Here is a 22,115-nt window from a genome sequence, read left to right as displayed (position 1 = left end):
AAAAAAAAAGCAAATCAGGCGTATAAAATAAATTTTTTCTGTTTGTAAACTTAAAAAAAAATAAATAAATAAAAACATAGCCGCCTCCCCACACACCAGGATTGAAGTCTAATTTCAGCAGTCCCACTTGCTAGTCTGTGGGCTGAGCAATGCTACTTCCTTCTCTGTATCTCAGTGGTCCTCAGCAGAAGGAAATGATAATACCAACCTCTTAATGCTGTTTTGAGAGCCAAGCAGTGGAGGAAAGGCAGGCCCTGTAGATACTGCCTGTTCTGCCGGTGACACCCTGCTGCTCACTGGGGAGTGGAACTGGCAGCAGTATTAATCCACCCTTGTGTTTATGGTAGGCAGAGTGTGATGGCTGCAGAAGACTGCTACACAGTGGCCATGGTTCTCCTTGTGAGCACCCACCAAGAAATTCCTCTTAGGCCTTAGTATTAGAGACCTTGCTTCTCTTTCAATCTGTTCTCCAGATACTCCCAGCTAAAATGCTCTGTCATTCCTGCAAAACACTGGGGTCTTTAATATGTCCAGTTTCTATTCAGATATCTCTTCCTCTGAGAAGATACTCTGGATCTACCCTTTGGGTTTTTCAAAGTGCAGTGTAGCAATTCTAAAAACTCTGTATTAAAAGCTGCATCCTGACTTTGTTACTACGAGAAAAGAAAACTGATGATTAAATGCTCACATAACTATTTATTTATTGTCTTTTTGAGACAGAGTCTCGCTATGCAATTCAGGCTGGCCTTGAGCTCACTTTATAGCCCAGGCTGGTCTCAAACTCACAACAATCCTCCTGCCTCAGTCTCCTGAGTGCTGGGATTACAGGTGTGCACCACCAGGCCTGGCTTTGCATAACATTTTAGATATAGAAGTGACAAACCATTGAGAGGCACCAAATTTAGAAATGTTAATATTAAATAAAGTACATATCACAACTGATAAAGTACTATAGCATATCTCTTAGTTAAGTGTGATTATCTGTTTTTTATAAGCCTTAGCTGCATCCCTACAAGCTCTTCAAGTGTCAGGAAGTATGACTTTGTTAATTATAAATTCTTAAAAGCTTTGTATTTCAAAAATATATTATAGCTGATCAATCAGTATTGCAAAGGGCCTTTGTATTCTTGTGGAGTTGGTTTGACGTTGGTTGTTTCATGTATTATGCATAGATTCTAGAAAGAAAAACATCTTAATAGCTATAGGCTGCCAAAATCCTCTTCTGTCTAGCTGGATAAAAATTCACAAAATTACTCCCTTTGCTAATAGCCTAAGCTTACCCGAGAATAGGAATTAGAATAATAAGAGTTAGAAAGAATATTTGAAAATATCTATACATTAAAAATTATCTGAACCATCCTTATTCATCAAAAGCATGTACCACTGGTCATGGATGGTGGCATATACCTATGGTCCTAGCTACTTGGGAGCTGAGCTGAGAGAATTGCTGGAGTCTAGGAACCCCAGAGCAGCCTGGGCAACATAGGGAGACATTATCGTAAAAAAAGCATGTACAGTTGCTAATTAGAGCTTCTGGTGGGTGATGATGAAGCAATTATACACAATTACAGCCAAAAACAGCGATATTTTACATTAAAAATTTTAAATTCATATATAGTGAAAGGGACATTTTCATGTATGTACCTGTGCACATGCACAGATGCAAATATATATGTATAGATATGTACATACACAGTTATATATGTGTACTCTTGTGGAGATTGTATAATGATTTCCATATTTATAATGATTTCCATATTTATAATTTAAACATTTAACAAAGTGAGGAGACTGAAGCTATGAGGCTTTAAAATGCAGGTAACTTTATCCATAGCTCAGTGTTTTCTCGGAGACTGTACATCAGCTGCTGCCTTCCTATATATATTCTCTCAACTCAACAGGTCAGCTTAGGTTGGCCTGTGTAGCATTCCCTGTAATTGCTTGTATCTATCTTCCCCTGGTTCCTTTAGTTAGGACAAACCTTCTGTACAAAGTATTCTTCACTCTCAGAAGAAAGCAGAGGCTTAGATTAAGTCCTGCTTTCTTTGAGAAATCATGTTCTCCTTCCGTGAAGCTTTCCAGTAGCCCTTGGTAATCACTTCCTTTGCATAAGCTTTATATTTACCTTTGCATCAGCATTTATCATTTAATGGCTTACATTCTCTTTCCTACAAAATACAAATGGTAATTTGATCTTTTACTTCTCATTTCTTCAATTTCATATTCATCTAGTGAAAATCTATGCAGTTGAATAGAATATGTCTTTCTTTTTTGGGAACCATCCACATATCTCCTTCAATCTTCAAACTGTTGCAGTATTCTCTCTCTTTTCTACTGCTGTTGTATAGTTTTTGAGAGTCAATTGGATGGCTCTTTTAATCTTAGCCAGGGTTACTATGGGAAAGAAATCTCTCTAACTAAAGCATAGTATTTTTGGTGGCAATCAGTCATTTTGGACTATCAGTATCTGATTACTCCTTCTGGTTTTCTAGGGGTTCCCCATCTTATACTTCTGCTTCCTACATTCCCCTGTAAAAGCTCCAAACAAAATCCTAGTTTTCCCATTGCAGCGAGGACCCTACCTTTGAATCAATAAAGGTTTCAAAGAAGAAAATTTATCACAGAATTCGTTCTGCTGGTGGTAGGTGGCAACGGTGACAAACATTTTGCAAGAATTAAGGTTCAACAGTGGGGGCAGCTCTGCAAGCTCTGGTGTCCTGTGTTTAGTTGCAATGATTATGTTGCCTTCACCATGCAGCTTTTGTGGCATGATTTTGGAGGTCTGCATTTTCCTTGTTCCTAGTCATCATTTAAGTGCATTTCTTTTTTACTTCAAAGCACCCAAGGCTGATTTCTGGTGCTAGCAATTAAGAACCTTTCCTGTAATGGTGTCATAGAGCCTGGGATTACAGCTTTGAATGATTTCTTGGCTTCTTACCAAGCTATCTATCTGACTTTGGGTGAATCCTTAAATACTCAGATACTTCCAATTTCTAAAATGAGGGCATTTAAAGAAATATTTCCAGCTTTAAAAATCTATTTTTTTCCTGCTAATTGGCCAGTGGGCTGCTGATCATTGGCATCCTTGGCTGCCAAACTCATCAGCAGGCATTACCAGAATTCTACTCACAGCATTTCAGTATGGCATTGTTCTTTCCCACCTAGCAATTCCTGGGTTCTTGTGCCAGTATTTAACTCTATTGGTTAGCTAGTGTTTACTGGCACTGTGTGCAGCTTGCGTCTTGACAGGTGTAAAAATGTTCTTTGTTCTCTGTTTAGTGATCTGATTGAAGGGAAAAAAATGCTTTAGGCACCAGTAAGTTTTAAGGTTTCCGTGGTAATGTTGATTCAGGCAAGAGCTCCTTAGTGGAGAATTGAGAAGTCATAAATTGTAAAAATTACATTTTAATGCAGTATGGTTGGCTAGAAGATTCAAGATTTAAAGAGACCAACTCTTATATAGTTTCTTAGATGTGTATAGTGGATCAACTAATGTGAAATTATTTTTCAGGAAAGCTAACAACAAATGCATTGTAAGTGCCATCTGCTTATTGGGCAATCATGAATAGCTCAGAAATTGTCTTTAAAGAAAAAAAGAAGGGAGAAGGAATAGGAGGAGTGTGTAAGTCATAAACCTACCTTCAAGTAGAAAGAATCCCTTGTGGCTTATTGATCTCCTATCTGTCCTTTACAAATACCACTTGAAAATAAAATAAAAACACTATTAATTTTGTTTGGAAATACAGGTTTCAAAAGTAGTGATAAACATTGAGCCACCAGTGATTATGATAGGTATTTTCTTGGTAGAGTTTCCTTTATTTTATCCACTAGGGAACACTATAAGCAGGTTTAGTTAACTGGGGTCATTCAAATTCAGGTTTAACAGTCATTTACCAAATGCCACACATGTTAGGGACTCTAACCTGTGTGGAAATAGTGAGGTTTTTTTTTTTTTTTTTTAGCATATGCCCACACAGTGCTACTTGCTGTGGAGTTAAAGTATTGAACATTCCCACATTAGCTTTCAGATTTAGCTTGGAAAATATTTTAAAATTTGACCTATTCAGAAGAATTCTAAAATAATCAGTGACCAAACTGAGTAATACTGACTATAAAAATGCAAAGCAAGTTTAGATTAAGAATTGATGTGGGGGCTGGGGATTTAGCTCAGCAGCACAGTGCCTGCCTAGCAAGTGCGAAGTTGTGAGTTTGATTCCTGGTACCGGAAAAAAACCAAAAAAAAAAAGAATTGATGTGGACTGGAGGAGCTGAGGATACTATCACGTGAAGGTGGTCCTTGAAGGATGTGCTTGTATGGAAGGTATGATCGAAAAATATGATGAATGTTTAAATTTTAAAAATCTGTTACAATAAATACACATTGCCATTACTCTTCCTCCCTTTTTTTTTTATTTTAAAAAGTAAAAGAAGGATAGCAATAATAGGGGGGGCTTACCAAATTACAGACAAAGTGGTAGGAAATTATCAATGGTTATTGTTTCACATATTGTTATCTACAAGATAGTTTCTCAGGAAAACAAATAGACAAATACTAGTGAGTTACAGACAAAAGAGGTAGGAGATTATCAGTAGTTGTTGTACTCTACTTAGGTATTTTCAAAAGAAAATAAATAGAACTATACATGAGTGACCTATTGAATAATCATTAACTATTCTCAATGGTTGTTGTAGGAAACACATAATAATAAACATGCACCCATTTATGAAATAGGATAGGAACAATACAAACATTACAGAGTTATGGATAGATTAGTAGGAAAATATCAATGGCTGCTGTAATACATGGTGGTATCTTCGAAGTGGTTTCTCAGGAAGACAGAGACACGCAAGAAGGATCTAACAAGTAGTTACAGCCTAAGGGTTGTCAAAAATCAAGTGAGCCGTCTGGGGCCAAAGCCATTTTTTGTAGCGTTTTCTCTCCAGCTTCCCATTGCATTGGGACCCCACAACCTGTTAGTGTCCTCTCCCCAACTGTCAGCACAGGCAGCAGGAATCCTGCTGCAGACTTCTCTGGAGCTCCACCACAGCCTGTACTGTCAGGGGAAGAATGGCTTCCAGGGAGTCTCCACATGTATTGTGCAAGGTCCTCCTGGTTTACAGCTTCAGAGCGGCTCTCATGACCCCAGTCTCCTCTCCTTTATTTAAACATAGCTACCCCACTGTTCTTGCCACTTTCGGAATTCGTTCTTGGAAGTCTTCTTTTGTGAATGTCTTTAGTCGTACCATTGTGGCTGCTTCAATGTCTTGAATCAGTTCAAAACATTTAACTCGCATGGTCATTTAGGGAAGAGCCAGAAGTTACACAGGAATAAGGTAGATGAGAACATTCCATAATGTTTTCATGAGCCTACCTTTTCACTGGCTGGCACTCAGCAGCAGCATTCACTGTATTTTATCATACCTCATAAAGATGTGAAAGAGGGTTTCCAGAACTGCTTCAGAAAGTGTCAAGCATGATGGGCTAAGTGTATTCAAAGTGAGGAGAGTATTTGAATGGGGATTAATGGCAGTGTGTCTTCTATTGTGATACATTTTACAATATAAACATTCACTGTGTATTTTGATTGCTTCTTTTATTTTGAGAAACAAGCAAGACAGAGAAGAACCATTCAGAGAAAGTGGTACATCATGATCAAAGAACAAAGGATGAGTGTGGCATATGTATGGAACAGTGAGGAGGAAATTGCTGGATTAGGGCAGACCATACAAGTCACATGGGATTAGTGGACAGAGTGGTGCTAAATTAAAGGCTGACATTTGTACTTGAACTAGGTCATGAAAGTAGGCTAAATGTTTGTTTTTAGATATTAGAAAAGATTGTTTTGTGTATCACCCTACATTCTCTTGTCTTCTTTTTTCTTCAGACTCCCTCGAGCCCACTTATCAGCAACTTCAGAAAATGAAACTGGACAAGAGTCCCTTTGTGGTCGTGTCTGTGGTTGGGCAGGAACTCCTGACAGCTGGCCACCATGGGGCCTCTGTGGTTGTCTTGGAAGCTGCTCTGAAGATCGGCACCTGCAGCCTCAAACTGAGAGGTTCTGTGTTCTCTGCCCTGAGCAGTGCTTACTGGTCTCTCGGAAACACAGAGAAGAGCACTGGATATATGCAGCAGGACTTGGATGTAGCCAAGACCTTAGGTAGAGTTATGTTCCCTTTATTTCAGTGCAAAAAGAAATTACAAAGCACACTAGCCTGGCAGGAATGGGAACAGTGTGTGCAGTAGAAGGTGAATGTATTTTCAGAATGTCCTGGGTTTTAGAGTATTCAGGTCTTTAAGATTCTTTAAGTGACAAAGTACCAGGGCTTTCAGAAGGCCAAGAGAAGGAGCTTAACATACTCATCACTTCTTCAGAGATTTGGGCTTGCAAATTTAATATCCTAAGTGATAATATTAGCAGATAAATCTCTCATCTTAATTTTATACCTTCATGAGAATGCATTATCATTTTGTGAAAGGAAGTAGTATAGCACAGAAGCTAAAAGTGTGTACTGTGGAGCCAAACTATTGGGTTAAGTGGCTCTGCCATTTACTCTTGTGTGACTTTGTGGGTAAGCATGCTAACCTCTGTCCACTGCAGTTTTCTCATTTGTAAACTATGTATGATTTATGATTATGATGGCCATTGTGGTTATTTTTCAAGGGCTTTCAGGACTGTAGGAAGAGAAGGGGCGTGGTGAATCTACTATTAATGTATTTGTAAAGAAGCAGTTCATTAACTGATAGTAAGTTTGGAATCAAATGACTGAACAAACAAACCGATAATTGTTCACTATCAAAGTTTATTACCAGAGAAATGAGGAGCAGCAGGTATCTAAGTCTCTGACTATAGTTGTATATTATAACAATAACAACCACTGTCTAGAGATTTAGGTTCTAGGACCTTACCTCCCCACACAAAGTCTTGTGGAAGAAACAAATACTTTTTAAAAAGAAGGCAAATGAAATCTTAGGTAGTAAATCTGTGGGTCTTAAATTTAAGATGACCACTATATATTATAAACAGTGCTATTGCTTAAAGAAATTTTATGTTTTATTTTTTTAAATCCAATTCAGGTGACCAGACAGGAGAATGCCGAGCTCATGGGAATCTGGGTTCTGCATTCTTCTCCAAAGGAAATTACCGGGAGGCTCTCACCAACCACAGGCATCAGCTGGTGCTTGCCATGAAACTCAAGGATCGGGAGGTAGGAAGTTTATCTGTAGAATGAAGTCATTTTTTTTTTTAAAGCATGTAATACTTTTAACTGTTCAAAAAATGTTTAAGGTACTTTAAAATATCACCTTCAGAAGTTGATCACATTGCTTCTGTCTGTCATCCACAGTAAGATACTGGATATCTACTGCGTATGTCTGCTTTCATATAGGAATGAGACCTGTTCTGACCTCAGCATCTAACAGCTTGGTCAGATGCATGGTTCTTAACATGTACACATATGCTATGGAGTAGGCATATAAAGCTGGAAAAAAGCTACACATCATAATATATTCACTAAATGGTAAGAAACATATGTTATGCTTTGATACAGATATTATTACTGCAACTCCTTAATATTGTTTAGTGGATTTTTAACTCGTGTGAAAGAAGTATGAGAAAATTTAATTGTAATGGTCATCCTGGTCTTTATTAAAAAATGGATTGTAATATTCTCAAACAGTTGATGCTCAGTAGATGCTATGGGATGACAAGGTGCTTCTAGAGCTTCTCATCATGGAGGAGGAGGGTGAGTGTAGGAGGTGTGGGCTCAGATAGAACTGGCTCTGAACCTCAGCTCCAGGACTCCCTGGCTATGCAGTCTTGCAGAAATTACACTGAACTCCTCTTCTCCTCTATTTTCTTATGGGAAATGATGATTATTATATATCTTCTATGCATAGTTGTCATTGTAAATAGTGCATATAAAGTGCCTTAAATGGTATCTGGAATTCCACAATGGCATTTCATAAAGAAATTTTATAAATGATCATTTTTATTATAATATTGTCTTGGTTACTTTTCTCTCATTGTTGGGACAAAATACCTGATGCCCAAAATTAAGGAAGGAAAGGTTTATTTTGCTTACAGTTTGTGGAGGTTTCAGTCCATACTTGGCAGGTTACAAGGCAGAGTGGCACATGGCAGAGGGCTACAGCTCATGGCGGCAGAACACAGCCAAAGCAACAAACACTAAAAGGGAGGAATGGCCGCACGCAGCCTCTTCTTCTCCCTTACATATGCAAACTATCCACCCCAGGGCGGGTGTAGCTTTCACACCCATAATCAATCAAACTCTAAAAGCCTGCCCCATGACTGCTTGAGGCTTTGGGGGGACACCCAGACACAAACCATAAACAAATATTAATAGAGAAATAAAGGTTAATAGCAGAGGTAACAATAACTTTATAAGTCTATTTATATGTTGAGAAATATATTATTTTAATGATCCAGCAACTTCAATTCTCTGGCACATGGTCAGGTACTGATATCAGAAGGAATTAGGAAAGGAAAAAAAGTGAATGCCAACAAGAATTAGGCATGTAGTGGAGCACACCAATAGTCCAGGCTATTTGGGAGGCTGAGGAAGGAGAATCACTTGAACCCAGAGGTTTGATAGTTTTTTGTTGTTATGGTAGTACAGGAGATTGAATCTAGGGCCTTTGCACTGAGCTACATTCCACGCCTCCCCCGCCTTTTTTAATTTTGAGACAAGTTCTCACCAACTTGTCCAGGCTGGCTCAAACTTGCAGTCCTCCTGCTTCAACTTCCTAGATTGCTGGAATCACAGTTGTGTGCCACCGTGCCTGGTTTGAACCCAGGAATTTGAGACAAGCCTTGTCAATATATTGAGACCTTGTTTTAGGGAAGAAAAAATCCAGCAAAGAGACTATTCAAGGGCTTAAACTTCTGGCAATTGTATTCTCTAAAGAGTTGTTTGAACACTTCTCATTGCCTACTACCCTTAATTAATCAACAGTTCTTACAAGCTAGATGACCTGATTTCTTGATGTTCAGAGAATGAAAAGAATTAAACCTTCAGTGACAGATATACTGACGGCATTAAGAAGTGAGAGCCAGATTTAAGAACTAAAATAGCATAATTGCCTAGATCAGGCCATTTGGTGAAGGGACAGATAACTATAAATATGTCAAGGGCTATGTTTATACTTTTCCTCTAACCTTTGACATGTATTAGCCCAATTACTGTATAGGGTGGAAAAACTTTTAAATAGGATCACAGTAATGCCATAGGTATTCAAAAGGAGAAATGAAAATTTTCTACCTTCCCTCTTCTTATTAGTGAGATTTTCTATTAATATTCTTAATAGGTCATTGAATTACGAGGGTAGACCCTGAGATAATGCTGGTGTTTGTTCCCTCTGCTAAACTGTCACCTCTTAGAGTTGCTGCTCACACAGGCTCTCCTTGCTCTTTCTTGGTCCTTTGTGTGGTCATGGCTGCATAGCTCATCAGCCTGCCTGTGGGGAATCCCTCCCTATGGATGATGGAGAGACCCTGGGCATGACTTTAATACTCATTTCTTTCTTCCCTTCTGTGGGGAGAGAGAGAATGTCCAGCTCCTAATATGTTTCTCAGTTGAATAATGCCATTCATTTTCCCTCAAAATTTCTAATTATCAATATGTTAATGATCTTAATGACCCTCTTCTAGCTGTTGCTCTTGCACACTGGCCCATGTGGGTTGTCACTTGGCCATATCTTGACTGCAGCAGGGGCCTCATTCTGAGCTGTTGCTGCTGTTTGACTGATGGTCCCGCTTGGTGTTGTCCAAGCCTGTTTAACTGATTCCTAGACTGGCCTCTTGGATTTTTCCTTTCTCTCACTCTGTCTCTTGTTGTGTTTGCCTCTAGAGTTTTTTTTAAACTTGCATGTGAATATTTAAGGTCTATTGTCTCACCAAATCTCAAGTATATAATATAGGATTAATTATATTTTATTATTAATTATAATCCCCTGTTGTAATAAGATCTGTAGAGTTATTTATTCTACATAAATGAAACTTATATTCTTTGACTATCATTTCCCCATTTCACTCTCCTGCAATACCAATAACCACAGTTCTATCTATTCTCTGCTTCTATGAATTTGACTTTTTTTGATTCTATATATAAATGAAATCATACAGATATTTTTCTGTCTGGCATATTGTATTTAATATAATGTCCTCCAATTTCATCCTAGTTGCAAATGGCAGGATTTTACTCTTTTTTAAAGGCTGAATAATCTCTGTGTGTGTGTGTGTGTGTGTGTGGTGTGTGTGTCTCTCTCTGTCTCTTTCTGTGTGTGTCTCTTTCTGTCTGTCTCTCTGTCTCTATCTGTCTGTCTCTCTCTCTCCAGCACAGTTTTTCTTTATTCATTTGTTAATGGACATTTAGGTTGTTTCCATATCTTGGCTATTGTGAATCATGCTGCAGTGAACGTGGCATCTCTCTTAATTTTTAAAATTGTTTCTGAGTGATGCTTATTACCTGCCTGCAATTAGCTAAAAACTTTATTCCTATATTCCTGAAACCAATATCAGTTAGTAACTCTGGAGTTAGTATTGGTTTGGAACTTAAAGGGAATATATAAAATGTCTAAAGGGAACTATTACAATGATGTGTGTTTTCTTTAGGTTAAATGTTTTAGCTGGCCAGTCTTCTGGAACTTAGTTAAGTGTGGAGTCTTCTTGTGAAGCACCATGCTGCACATGGCGTGAAGGGTCTGGGCAGTATGCTGGGGGAATTTCTCCCTGTAGGGGGTTACATTCTATTTGAGGCATACCTTTAATACATAAAAATCTTAAAATGTTATTTGAGCAATAAATGATGAATATTCTCTTAATTAATGCCACAGTTTTGGAATTCCAGAAGAGACATGGACTGGGTAGAAATTTAAGACTTCATGAAACAGCTGCAACTCTGAATGGAGTTCTAAGCCCTTGTTATATATTTGTTCACGTTTTGCTACGTTATTAGAGAACTCATATCTTTAAGCTAAGACCAGCATAATCACAGAATCTTGTTTTTAAAAGTAATACTTGTTAGTTTTATCCAGTTATGTGGGAAATATATGAAAATAACCAACCATAAGCTTGTAATACTGTTATTATTTTAGATACACTCTTTTAGTCATATATGCAACTATAATTGTTTCTTCAACCAAATTTGAAATTCTATATAACTATCTTATAGCTTATTTTTTCCTTTATTTTTTCCACTTAATTTTTAAGAAAGATTTCTTCCTTTTATTAAGGATTCTACTGCAAGTTTTATGGCTTTATCATAATTTATTTCATCTGGCCACCTATTGGTACATATTTAGATTGTTTCAAAATTTTTGGTATTGAAGAACATGAAGACATTTTTATAGGTAAATCTTTGAATGTATCTTTTTATACTTTTCTTTGGTTAAATGATTAAATGTGAGCTTGTTTGGATAAAAGCATATTAAATCATCTTATACTGAAGACTAATTGCTTCCAGGAAGACTGCCTCTGCCTCATTCTTACCAGCCATGTATTATAGGTTGTTTTCCCTGTATTGGCCAATGTTGAATTTTAATATTAAAACTGGAAAGCCAGTTTGATAAATTAAAAGTAGTATTTTATAGTTTTAAGTTACATTTCTTTGATCACTATTTGGGCCACTTAAGCTCCTTATATTTCTCTTATGAAGAGCTTTAATATTCATCGCCTATTTCTTTTTCTATAGTGGTATTGGTTATTTTGTATTATTCTGATTCTGAGCATTGCTATCTCATCCCGCTGTACTGCCTTGCAATTTGTGATCTTATAAACACAATTTTAAATACTATTGCTGTATAATACACTTACATCTGACACATGTCTTATACCACTGTTCTTTTGAAAAATATCTAGGAATTCTGGTTCTTACCTCCACCAATAAACTTTTAAAATCATGTTATTAAATTCTGGAGAATCTTTCACTAGTGTTTCTCTTGGAATTCTATTAAATTTACATATTAACTATGGGAAAAGTAATATGTTTTAATTGTTCAAGAGGCTGCTCTATTTACTGTTCTTCTATGGCCTCTCACTGATCCACACATCTAGTGAGTTTTTTAAATATATATTTAATGTATCTTACTAGCAATGGCATTTTTTGTTTCTTAAAAAACTAGTTATTGATAGTAGATAGGAAAGGTGCTGATCAGCACATCTAGTGATAGCTACTTTTTCTCTTAATTGTGTCTATCAAAGAACAAAAACATCCTCCTCAGTATTAAAAATTTCAAAGAGTGTACCTTTTGTTTGTTTGTGGTGCTGGGAATGGAACCTAAGGCCTTGTGCAAATGCTTTACCATCAAGCTACAGCCCCAGCCCAGTCAATATACTTTTTTTCTTAGTGCCTTACTCTTAAATTGTACCTGTAACCTTCAGTTGTCTCTTGTTTGCCCTTTTGTGTCATTTTTATATTGAAATAAAAGGTAGTAAACTGCCTTTTAAAAGAAAAATTATCCACTGTACATGACGTGAATGGTGAGGTAAATGAACTGCATCTCCCTGTCTCTTACATCTTGGGTTATAATAAAATTTAGGTTTTGCCTGGGTAGCAAGATAGCAACCTGAAACCAGTTTGTCTGCTTACCTTGGAAAAGCAATAGCTTTTCCTTTTATATAATTACTCTCAGATATTTAATAGGAGAGGTGATACCTTCTCCACAGGATTTTTCATTCTGACTAACCTTCTGTCTGCTGTAATGGTTTCAAAATTAATTTCAGGTGCCCACAGAGACCCTCCTATGAGCTAATATTAATTGTCAGAACCGTGTATAAATGAGATTGTATTAAAGATGTTGTTATCTATTCAGGAAATCTGATATGCAAATATACTGATGACTCCTAAGTATTTTTTTTAATCAGTCTGATTTCTCTCCTGAGCTTCATATTTCTCTCTCCAACTGCCTCCGGAACATCCACCTTCAGCTCAGTACACCTGACTTAGCCTTCTATGTGCATCGGCTTCGGCATTCACCACTGATCTGTTTCCCACGCCACCTTCTTCTCTAGCTCTCATCTTTGGTTGGCTACTGGATCCTCTTCTTTCTGTAATGGAAATCTGTTTTCTATCTCGTCCGTTGTGCCATACCATATTTTATCTGGTTTACTGCAGTAGTCTTCTTTCAGAACTTTTCACAATTTTGAAATAGAAGTTCTACTACAAACAGAAGAGCTGGCATGTACACTATTTGAGTCTATAAGCATAGCCTGAAGCTGCTGCCATCACTACATAATTTTTCCAATATAATGGAGAGTATGATTTTAGATATTCAGCAAACTCAGATCTGAATTTTGGCTCGGTGAAGTATTACCGTGTGGCCTTGAATAGTACAGTATCTAGGTTCTTTAAATATACCCAGTGAATACATGAGTTGTTTTTAATTTTTGGCTGTTAATTTTGGCTGTTAATACTCTCTCTACATATCATCTGGCATACTGATGACTGTATGTACTTATTTCTATTAAGTGTTTAGTCAGACATATGTTAACATTTAGTAGCTTTATGCCAGATTTGTTTATCAAGTTATATCATCAACAGCATAAAGGATTATTAAGCCGTAATAAAACTTATTAAAAAGTAAAAAGAAAAAGGAATATGGAAACACAAATGTCTGAACAAACAAGTGTGTGTGTAGTTAATTGGCTTGTTATGGTGAGAATTAAATGAATTACTTCATAGAAAGCACTTGTTTATCACGGTGCCTGAGATGTATTAAAGATTGGAAAAGAATGCTACTATTATTATTGATATTACTATTCTCATCATCATTTAATTTAATAATTCATATATATGTTGCATATGACTATGTTATATCAGTGTTTATTTATGTTAAATTGGTTTCCCTCAACTAATCAAGTAAACTGGGCATTCCTAGGAAAAATGTAGCTTATTTTAGGTAGGTGTTTTCTTTTTTGTTGTTGTTTGTAACTTACTTTTTTTATTTTAATGTAATTCAAGTAGATATTAATAGACAAAATATAAGAAAAGCACTCTTCTTACTTCTATGAAAAAATAAAACAAAATTTCATAACTAGAGAATAACAGTAGTTAATACACTATGTGTCGTAATCTTAAAAGAATACATTTAGGTAGATTTCATATCGCTTATCATACTAGTGTGTGTAAATATTTCAGTTTCTGAAGCATGTTTTACTTTGCCCTGCTTCTAATTTTTTTCCATCCATACTATCTTCTAAAAGATTTTTGAGTACCCTTTTGAAATTTAGTTATGAGCATGTAATTCTCTGCTTCAAAATCTTTGACAGCCTTATGTTGCCTGTAGGATAAAATCCAAACTTCCTCATAACCCTTTTCTCTTACTTTCCTTCAACTAGTCTGTGTGTCATATACCTTATAATCTGTTCATGCTAGCTACTTAATGTATTATGCTTTCACAGAGGTATCCTTACTCATTCTATTCCCTCTGCATACAAGGCCTCATCTTTGACTCTTTTGTAATGTTTTCTTTTTTCAGGTTTTAGCTTAATCACCTCTTCTTTGCTGAAGCACTCTTCCTCCATACCCATGTTTTCTACTTAATATCATACCAACTGTTTGCGAAGTCTAATTTATGAGTCCTTTTAACTGCCTTTTGTGTCTTATTTAAGAAATGGCTGTGTATCTCAAAGTCATCAAGATATTCTCCTATGAGGTTTGCTTTACTTTTTGCATTTAGATCTACTGCCATTTGGAACTGACTTTCATGTTTGGTTTGGAGTAGAGATCAAAGGTTTTTTCCTCCATATGAATATTTAGGTGACCCAGCACCATATAAGCAGGAAACTATGTTGCTTGTTACTTTTGTCATAAATAAGATATAAAGCATTTAAGTATTGCATTGTGTTGATCCCTTGATCTGTCTTCATGCTAATAGCATATTGCCTAATTACTGTCACTCTTTGAAAGGGTCCAGTATATGATATGTAATACCTGCAGCTCCGGGTCTTTAATGTTCCTTGCATACATGTGTATCTGTGTGTGTGTGTGTGTGTGTGTGTGTGTGTGTGTGCATGTGTGTGTAATCTATTTTAGAATTCAGCTTGTCAGTTACCTCTTCCTCTGCTCAAAGGCCCTACGGGAATTTTGATTGAAATGGCATTGACTCTATAAATGTATTTGAATCTTACATTTCATAAACATGAAATATTTCTCCATTTAGTTAGGTCATATAAGTCCCCTCCAAAAATGTTTTATACTTTTTAATGTAGAATTATTGTATATTTTTCTTTTCAGGTTTGCATTTGTGTATATGCATGTTTGTGTATTTGCTAATGTAAATGATGTTTTAAATTTTATTTTTTCCCTGGTTCCCCTTTGACCCAGGTAGTCAGCAACTCAATAAGTAATTTTTTTTACTTAGCCATCTGTATTCCTACACTATTTTGTTTTTTATGTTATTGTTCTATCATTACATAAGTAATATGTGTTAGTTACTGATGTAAAAGATAAAATACTATCTTTTCCAGAAGTAACCACTGTAACTAGTTCGAAGTGTATCCTGTTAAAGCTATTCTGTCTACATACTAGTCACTATCGCATATGGCTGTGAAACATTTAAAATGTGAGTAGTTTGAATTGAGATATACTGTCAATGCAAAATGCACCCTGGACTTTTAGGCTTAGAATGAACAGAAAGCATGTGTAATATCTCATTATTAAGTTTTTGTATGGTTTTCATGTAGTGGCAATATTTTGGATACATGAGATTAAATAAAATGTTAGTAAAATCAATTTCACTTTTTTATGTTTTATGAGGTTACTAAAAGACTTAAATTATATTTGTAACTTATTTTTATTAGACAGTAGAGTTCTAGTATATTTTCTATGCATTTAAATATATACTTATATGTAAAAATGTGTGGTTTTACTTTTCACATTTTTAATGTTGAGAAAAAGAATATAACTTAATACTTTTTTCCTATTCTTATATTTTTGATTGATATAATCTTTGTATTTGTAGGGTATAGTATGATAATTTGATACATTTATACCAACTTTGATGATCCAGTCAGAGTTATTAGCATTTGTCTCTTTGGGGGCTGGGGATTTAGCTCAGCTGCACAGTACCTGCCTCGCAAGCGCAAGGTCGTGAGTTTGATTCCCAGTACCGGAAAAAAAACAAAAACAAAAACAAAAAAAGCATTTGTCTCCTTAAATATCATCATTTCTATTTGTTGGAACTCTTCAAGCTTTTGACTATTGTGAAATACATAATACATTATGATAGATTATAGTTGTCCTACTGTGCTATAGAGCATTAAGATTACATCCTCTTACTAACTGTATTTTGGTAGCTGTTGACCAAAATATCTATGTATCTCTCCGCCCCTTCATAGACTCTAAAGACCACTATTCTCCTCTCTACTATTATGTAATCAAGATTTTAGCTTTCATAGCTAGTGAGAACATTTGATTTTATCTTTCTGTGCCTGGTTTATTTAGCTGAACATAATGTCTTCCAGTTACATCCATATTGCTGCAGATGATAGGATTTCTTTTTTATGGCTGAATGATATTCCATTCATCTGTTAATGGACATTTTGGTTGATTCTAAATCTTGACAACTGTGACTAGTGTTACAATAAAAATAGGTATGCAGGTATATCTTTGATACAATGATGTTATTTCCCTCCCTCCCTCCCTTCTTCCCTCCCTCTCTCTCTCTCTCCTTCTCTCTCTTTCTGTGTGTGATTGCTGGATCATTCTAGTTTTGTGAGGAATTTTGAACCATTTTTTATAATTGCTATTTCAATTTACATTCCTACCAGTAGGGTACAAAGGATCACTCTACCCTTTTGGTATTAACCCCTTATCTAATATATGGTTTGCAAATTTTCTCCCATTGGGAAGGTTACTTTTTCATTTTGTTGATTGTTCCCTTTGTTGTGCAGAAGATTTTTAGTTTGACATAGTCCTACTTGCTTATGTATCCTTTTGTTACTTGTGCTTTGCTGTGGTATCCAATACACATTTGAAATGAAAAGATTTCTCTAGATTTCTCACCAGAAAGGCTGTTCTAAACATAGCAGAATTTAATATCAATGCTTTAGATTTGTTTTCCAAATTGATGGGAAAATTGACCTCACTGTTCCTTTAATCACAGCACTTATGATTTATTTGTAATGGTGGTCTTTCCCCCACTATCTGGCGGGAGCTTCTAGAAGGAAAGGATCAGAGCTTACTTATATTAATCACATTCATTTGTTCATTCAGTATGTTTGCTGTGTGTGCCGGGTGTTGTAATGCCTTTGGTGCAAAGACTAACGGCTATTATTCTTGCCTTCCAGGAGCTCAAACTCCTGGCCTGCCTCCTAGTGTTCCAGGGTACTGTCAATGGATGCTTAAGACCTGGAAGGAAAGCATCGAGGGTGACAGTAGTTAAAGAAGGCTCTTTTCTCCTTGGTCCTTTAATTTTTTTTTTTTGTTTTGTTTTGTTTTTTTTTTGTCTTTTTTTGAGACAGGGTCTCGCTATGCAGTTCAGGCTGGCCTTGAGCTCACTTTGTAGCCCAGGCTGGTTTTGAACTCAGTGATTCTCCTGCCTCAGCCTCCTTAGTGCTGGGATTACAAGCATGTGCCACCATGCCCGGCCCTTCCTTTTCAGTGGTGATCTTTGTTTTACTCAGAGCTGGAGAGGAAGCCTTAGGACGCCAGCTAATAAATACCAGCTTAGTTGTTTCTGTTTTTGCAAGTAACTTTGCCGTTAGTAACTAAAATCTAAAACACAGTTTCAGTGAGGACGCCCTTACCTTCTGATAATGCCTCTCACATATTTTTAGGTAAAATTTAATTTTTTGTGTTTGTGAAAATAGAGGTGAATCATAATCATCAATTGATGTTACCAGGGGGTTTGCATGAGCAGTTACTGAGTGCCCCTAACTCCCCACAAAAGACTACTTTGTAAGAAAATTGAGCCTTTTGAATTTCCTTTAGGATGTGGCTCCAGGAAATTAATTAAATGATTTTTGATGACATCATCCTAACCACAATACTTTCTCCCCAAACAATGCTATTTTTCTTGGAGCTTTTTGCAGACATTTTCTATATTGTATGTGTTATTATATAATTTGCAATAGTGCTAATATGAAATCCACACAAAGGTTTGTGGGGTGTGTGTGTGTGTGTGTGCACGTGTGTGTAAGACTGAGACAGAAACAGAGAGAAAGAATGTAGTTGAGGTAATTATTTTACTTCTAGTAGTTCAAGAGAGTGGGTTAAAAGGTAAAAAGCATTCCATTTTAGCAGTGAAGTGTATCCTCACAGGGAGTATGAAGTTCACGAGGCGAAGGCTTGGCAACCTTTTCTGGGTGATGTATCTTACAGGTTTTTGAGAAACAGATAGGATTGTTAAACTGTAATTCTCCCAACACTGAGGACTGTAGGACTTGGAAAGTAGACATTTGTGAAGAACAGAAGCAGGACATGAGTTTCTTGATTGTGCTCTTTGTACTTGGTCTTATAAATCAGCTGACTCAGACCTTTTGACCTGTATTGAGGTTAAAAAAGCTCTTTTTCATCTGCTGATAAAATAGTTATCACCTAAAAAAAATTGCATACCCAGTGAATATGTGTGAATGTATGTGTAATGGGTGGTATGTTTGCAAATCGCTCTGTCCTCTGCTGTTCCATTTTTCCCATCTATATTTTACAAGTTCTACTTTACCATTCCTCCACCTATTCTGTTTTTAGTTGTCTTTTCCAGCCATAACATCTTATAATCTCTTGTTGTATAGGGTAGAAGGAACTTTTGATTAGGAGTCAGAAGACCAAAGTTCAAATCCTTGTTTTTCAGTAAAAGCCGTGTATTATGTGCACGCCTCTTCTGGATGCTCCCTGGCTAGTACTTCATCAGCTATAAAACAGTAAGACCAGATCAGATACATTTTAATGTTGACTGGCCTTTTTATTGCATGTAGTTATTTAAATTAAATAAAATTAAAATTCAGTTCTGCAGTCACGATAATTACATTTTAAGTACTCAGTAGCCTAGTGTGGCTAGTGTCTGCCATTTTGAATGGAATAGAAAAAACAGTTCTAAGGGAAAGTTCTGTGGGATAATGCTATTATAGTCTCCTGTATCTTTATTCTTTAATCAGATGACAAAAGTATTTAAGTATGAATTATAGACTACCTTCATTTTTACATAGTATCTGTTATTTATGCTAGAATCGTTTGTATTCTGTATATAAATAAGGGAAAGATGGAAGGCCTTATTTCTGGTGATGACAAAGTAGCTCATAATCATCAGTCACACACAATTACAGACTTCAGGATAAACTGAATACCAACAAATAGATGAAAGTACTGGAAAGTAACCAAAAGTAGGTAAGTCTAAGATAAAGTAGTATTATAAATGAAAAATTTAACATATATATTAAAATATTTTTGAAGCAATGAAATACATAATTTGGGTAAAGAATCTTTTTGGTTCATGTTTTGTACTTTGAGTAACTACTTTGAAGATAATATGCAATATATTAACTATTTTATTCTGTTATTTTGTTATAGAATTTTGTTTTATTTTTTCATAAAATAAAATGTAGGTAGAAATTGAAACAGAGTTAACAGTTGAGAGAACAGAGTAAACAATGGGAAGTTTCCTATTTTTATGCTGTTTGTTATTTTGGCCAGATTATAGGCTCCAGTCCCACAGTACTACTAAAACTTATATAGACAATAGAAACCTATAGTCTTATTGACTGAGGAATCAGTGCACAGAGTTTCGGATACAGTAGCAACCAGAAAGGAGAGAAAAATATAAAGGAGCCCCGAAGTCTATGAATAAATTCTGATCACTTCTCCAGGTAACCCCTGAAGTAAGCGTAAAGCTGAAAGAACTGAGCAGAGATACTGCTTCCCATCTCTTTGGTGCTGTGTTCATCAGGGTTAACTGCCTGCTAAAGCAAAAAGTTGATACTCTAGAGAGTAATATAACAAGATCCCAAGCATCTACAATGTATCAATTACAACATCTAGGATATATTCCAAGACTATTAGACATTTAAAGAAACAGGAAAATGTGACTCATACTCAAGAAAAAAACCATTAAGGCCAACCCTACGTTGACTAAGTGGAATTAATTAAGAGGATTTTTAAAAAGTTATAAGCTAGGCACAGTGGAGAATTGTTCCAGATATTTGGGAGGCTGAATCAGGAGGATCATCTGAACTCAAGAATTCAAGGCCCACCTAGGAAATATAGCAAAACTATCTCAAAAAATAAAAGTTATGATTAACATGCAATTATATAAAGTAAAATATACTTAATATACTTGTAATTTCCTATCTTATAAACAGATGGGAAATTCAGACAGTGAAATGGGAACTATAATAAAATAGAAGTTCTCTTACTGAAAAATATGGTATCTAAAATAAAAATATTCACTGGACAAACTTAAAGGAATATTCAAACTGATACAAAAAGGCATGAACTTGAAGATAGCTCAGTGCAGAGTCCAATCGGAAAATCAAAAAGAAAATAGATTAAAAAGAATAAACTGAATCTCAGTGCACTGTGGAACAATCGCAGAAGGTCTTACACATATATACTTACATATGTGGTGCACAAAGACAGGCTAGAGAAGATCATACAGAAAGAACATTTATAGAATAATTGTAGATATTTCATCCACATTTGTCATGAAGGACAAATACTAATAAAAAGCACATCTGTGTACTTTATGATCAAACTAATATAAACCAATTAGAAAGAGAAAAGCATAAAAGAAAACAGAAAAATAACACATTACATAGAGGGGCAGCAGCCATACAAATGAGGCTGAGTTCTTGTCAGATATAGTGGAGGTCAGAACCATTTTTTTCTTTCTTGTTTTGAAGTATAATTATGAACACATATTAGCTGTATAAATTGATGGATTTATGTGCAGCATTTACATACATACCATACTGTGATCATGTCCATCTTCTCTTCTTCCCTCTTTTTCTCTTCCCTCTCCTCCCTACCTCAAGTCCTCTCCCTAAAAGTCCCTGTTCTGCTTTCAGTTTGTTTCTTTGTTTTATTTTGTTTTTTAATTTCCACATATGAGAGAATATGTGATCCTTGTCTTTCTGTGTCTGGCTTATTTCATGTAACATGATGTCCTCCAGTTCTGTCATTTTTCCTACAAATGACAGAATTCTATTCTTCTTTATGGCTGAATAATACTCCATTGTGCACATATACCATATTTTCTTTATCTATTTGTCTATGGATAGGCACCTAGGTTGATTCCATAACTTGGCCATGATGTATAATGCTTCAATAAACATGTGTATTCAATTATCTCTTTTGTGTGCTGACTTCATTTCCTTATACAGTATATATGCAAGAGTGGAATAGCTGGATTCAATTCAATTGATAATTCAATTTTTAGTTTTTTGAGTAACCTCCATCCTGTTTTCCACAGTGTCTGTACTAATTTACATTACCACCAATAGTATATAAGGCTTCCTTTTTCTCTACATCCTCCTCATCATTGGCTAGTTTTTTATAGTAGGCATTTTGACTAGGATGAGATGGATTCTCAGTGTTGTTTTGATTTGCTTTTTCTTAATGACTAAAATATTAAGCAATTTTTCATATATTTTTGACTATAAATATATGAGAAGTATCTGTTCAGATCATTTGCCCATTTTTTGATTGGGTTGCTTGCATATTTTCTTGTTACATTTTTTCCTTTATGTATACTGGGCATTAATCCTTTATTAGATGAATAGCTGGCAAAGATTTTCTCCAATCCTGGAGGCTTTCTCTTCACTCTGTTGCTTCCTTTGCTGCCCAGGAGGTTTTTAAATTTCATATAATCCCATTTGTCAATTCTTGCTTTTGTTTCCTGAAGTCTTATTTAGGAAATTGTTGCCTGTGCCAATGTCTTTCCCCTATGATTTCATCTAGTAGTTTCAAGTCTTGCATTAAGATCTTTGATATATTTTGAATTGATTTTTATACAGAATAAGAGATAGGGATTTAGTTTCAATCTTGTACATGGGGATGTCCAGTTTTGCCAGCACCATTTGAGAAAAGCTGTCTTTTCTCTAGTGTATGTTTTATGTTTTTGTCCCTTTATCAACAGTTGGCTATAGCTATGTGGGTTTGTGTGG

General features: G+C 35.8%; 1 protein-coding gene across 1 annotated transcript in view; it reads left to right on the top strand.

Moving 5' to 3' along the window:
- Positions 1–22,115, top strand: part of Ttc28 (tetratricopeptide repeat domain 28) — a 641,970-nt gene that overhangs the window by 364,723 nt on the left and 255,132 nt on the right. Inside the window, exons 6-7 of the mRNA XM_013520304.1 lie at positions 5,886–6,158; positions 7,076–7,206. Coding sequence (XP_013375758.1) covers positions 5,886–6,158; positions 7,076–7,206 — 404 coding nt within the window. The remainder of the gene's footprint in view (positions 1–5,885; positions 6,159–7,075; positions 7,207–22,115) is intronic.

The sequence above is a fragment of the Chinchilla lanigera genome, unplaced genomic scaffold (assembly GCF_000276665.1).
Source record: "Chinchilla lanigera isolate Chin_1 unplaced genomic scaffold, ChiLan1.0 scaffold00054, whole genome shotgun sequence".
Taxonomy (NCBI): domain Eukaryota; kingdom Metazoa; phylum Chordata; class Mammalia; order Rodentia; family Chinchillidae; genus Chinchilla; species Chinchilla lanigera.
The sequence above is the reverse complement of the archived record's forward strand: the minus strand, read 5'-3'. Positions and strand labels throughout refer to the sequence as shown.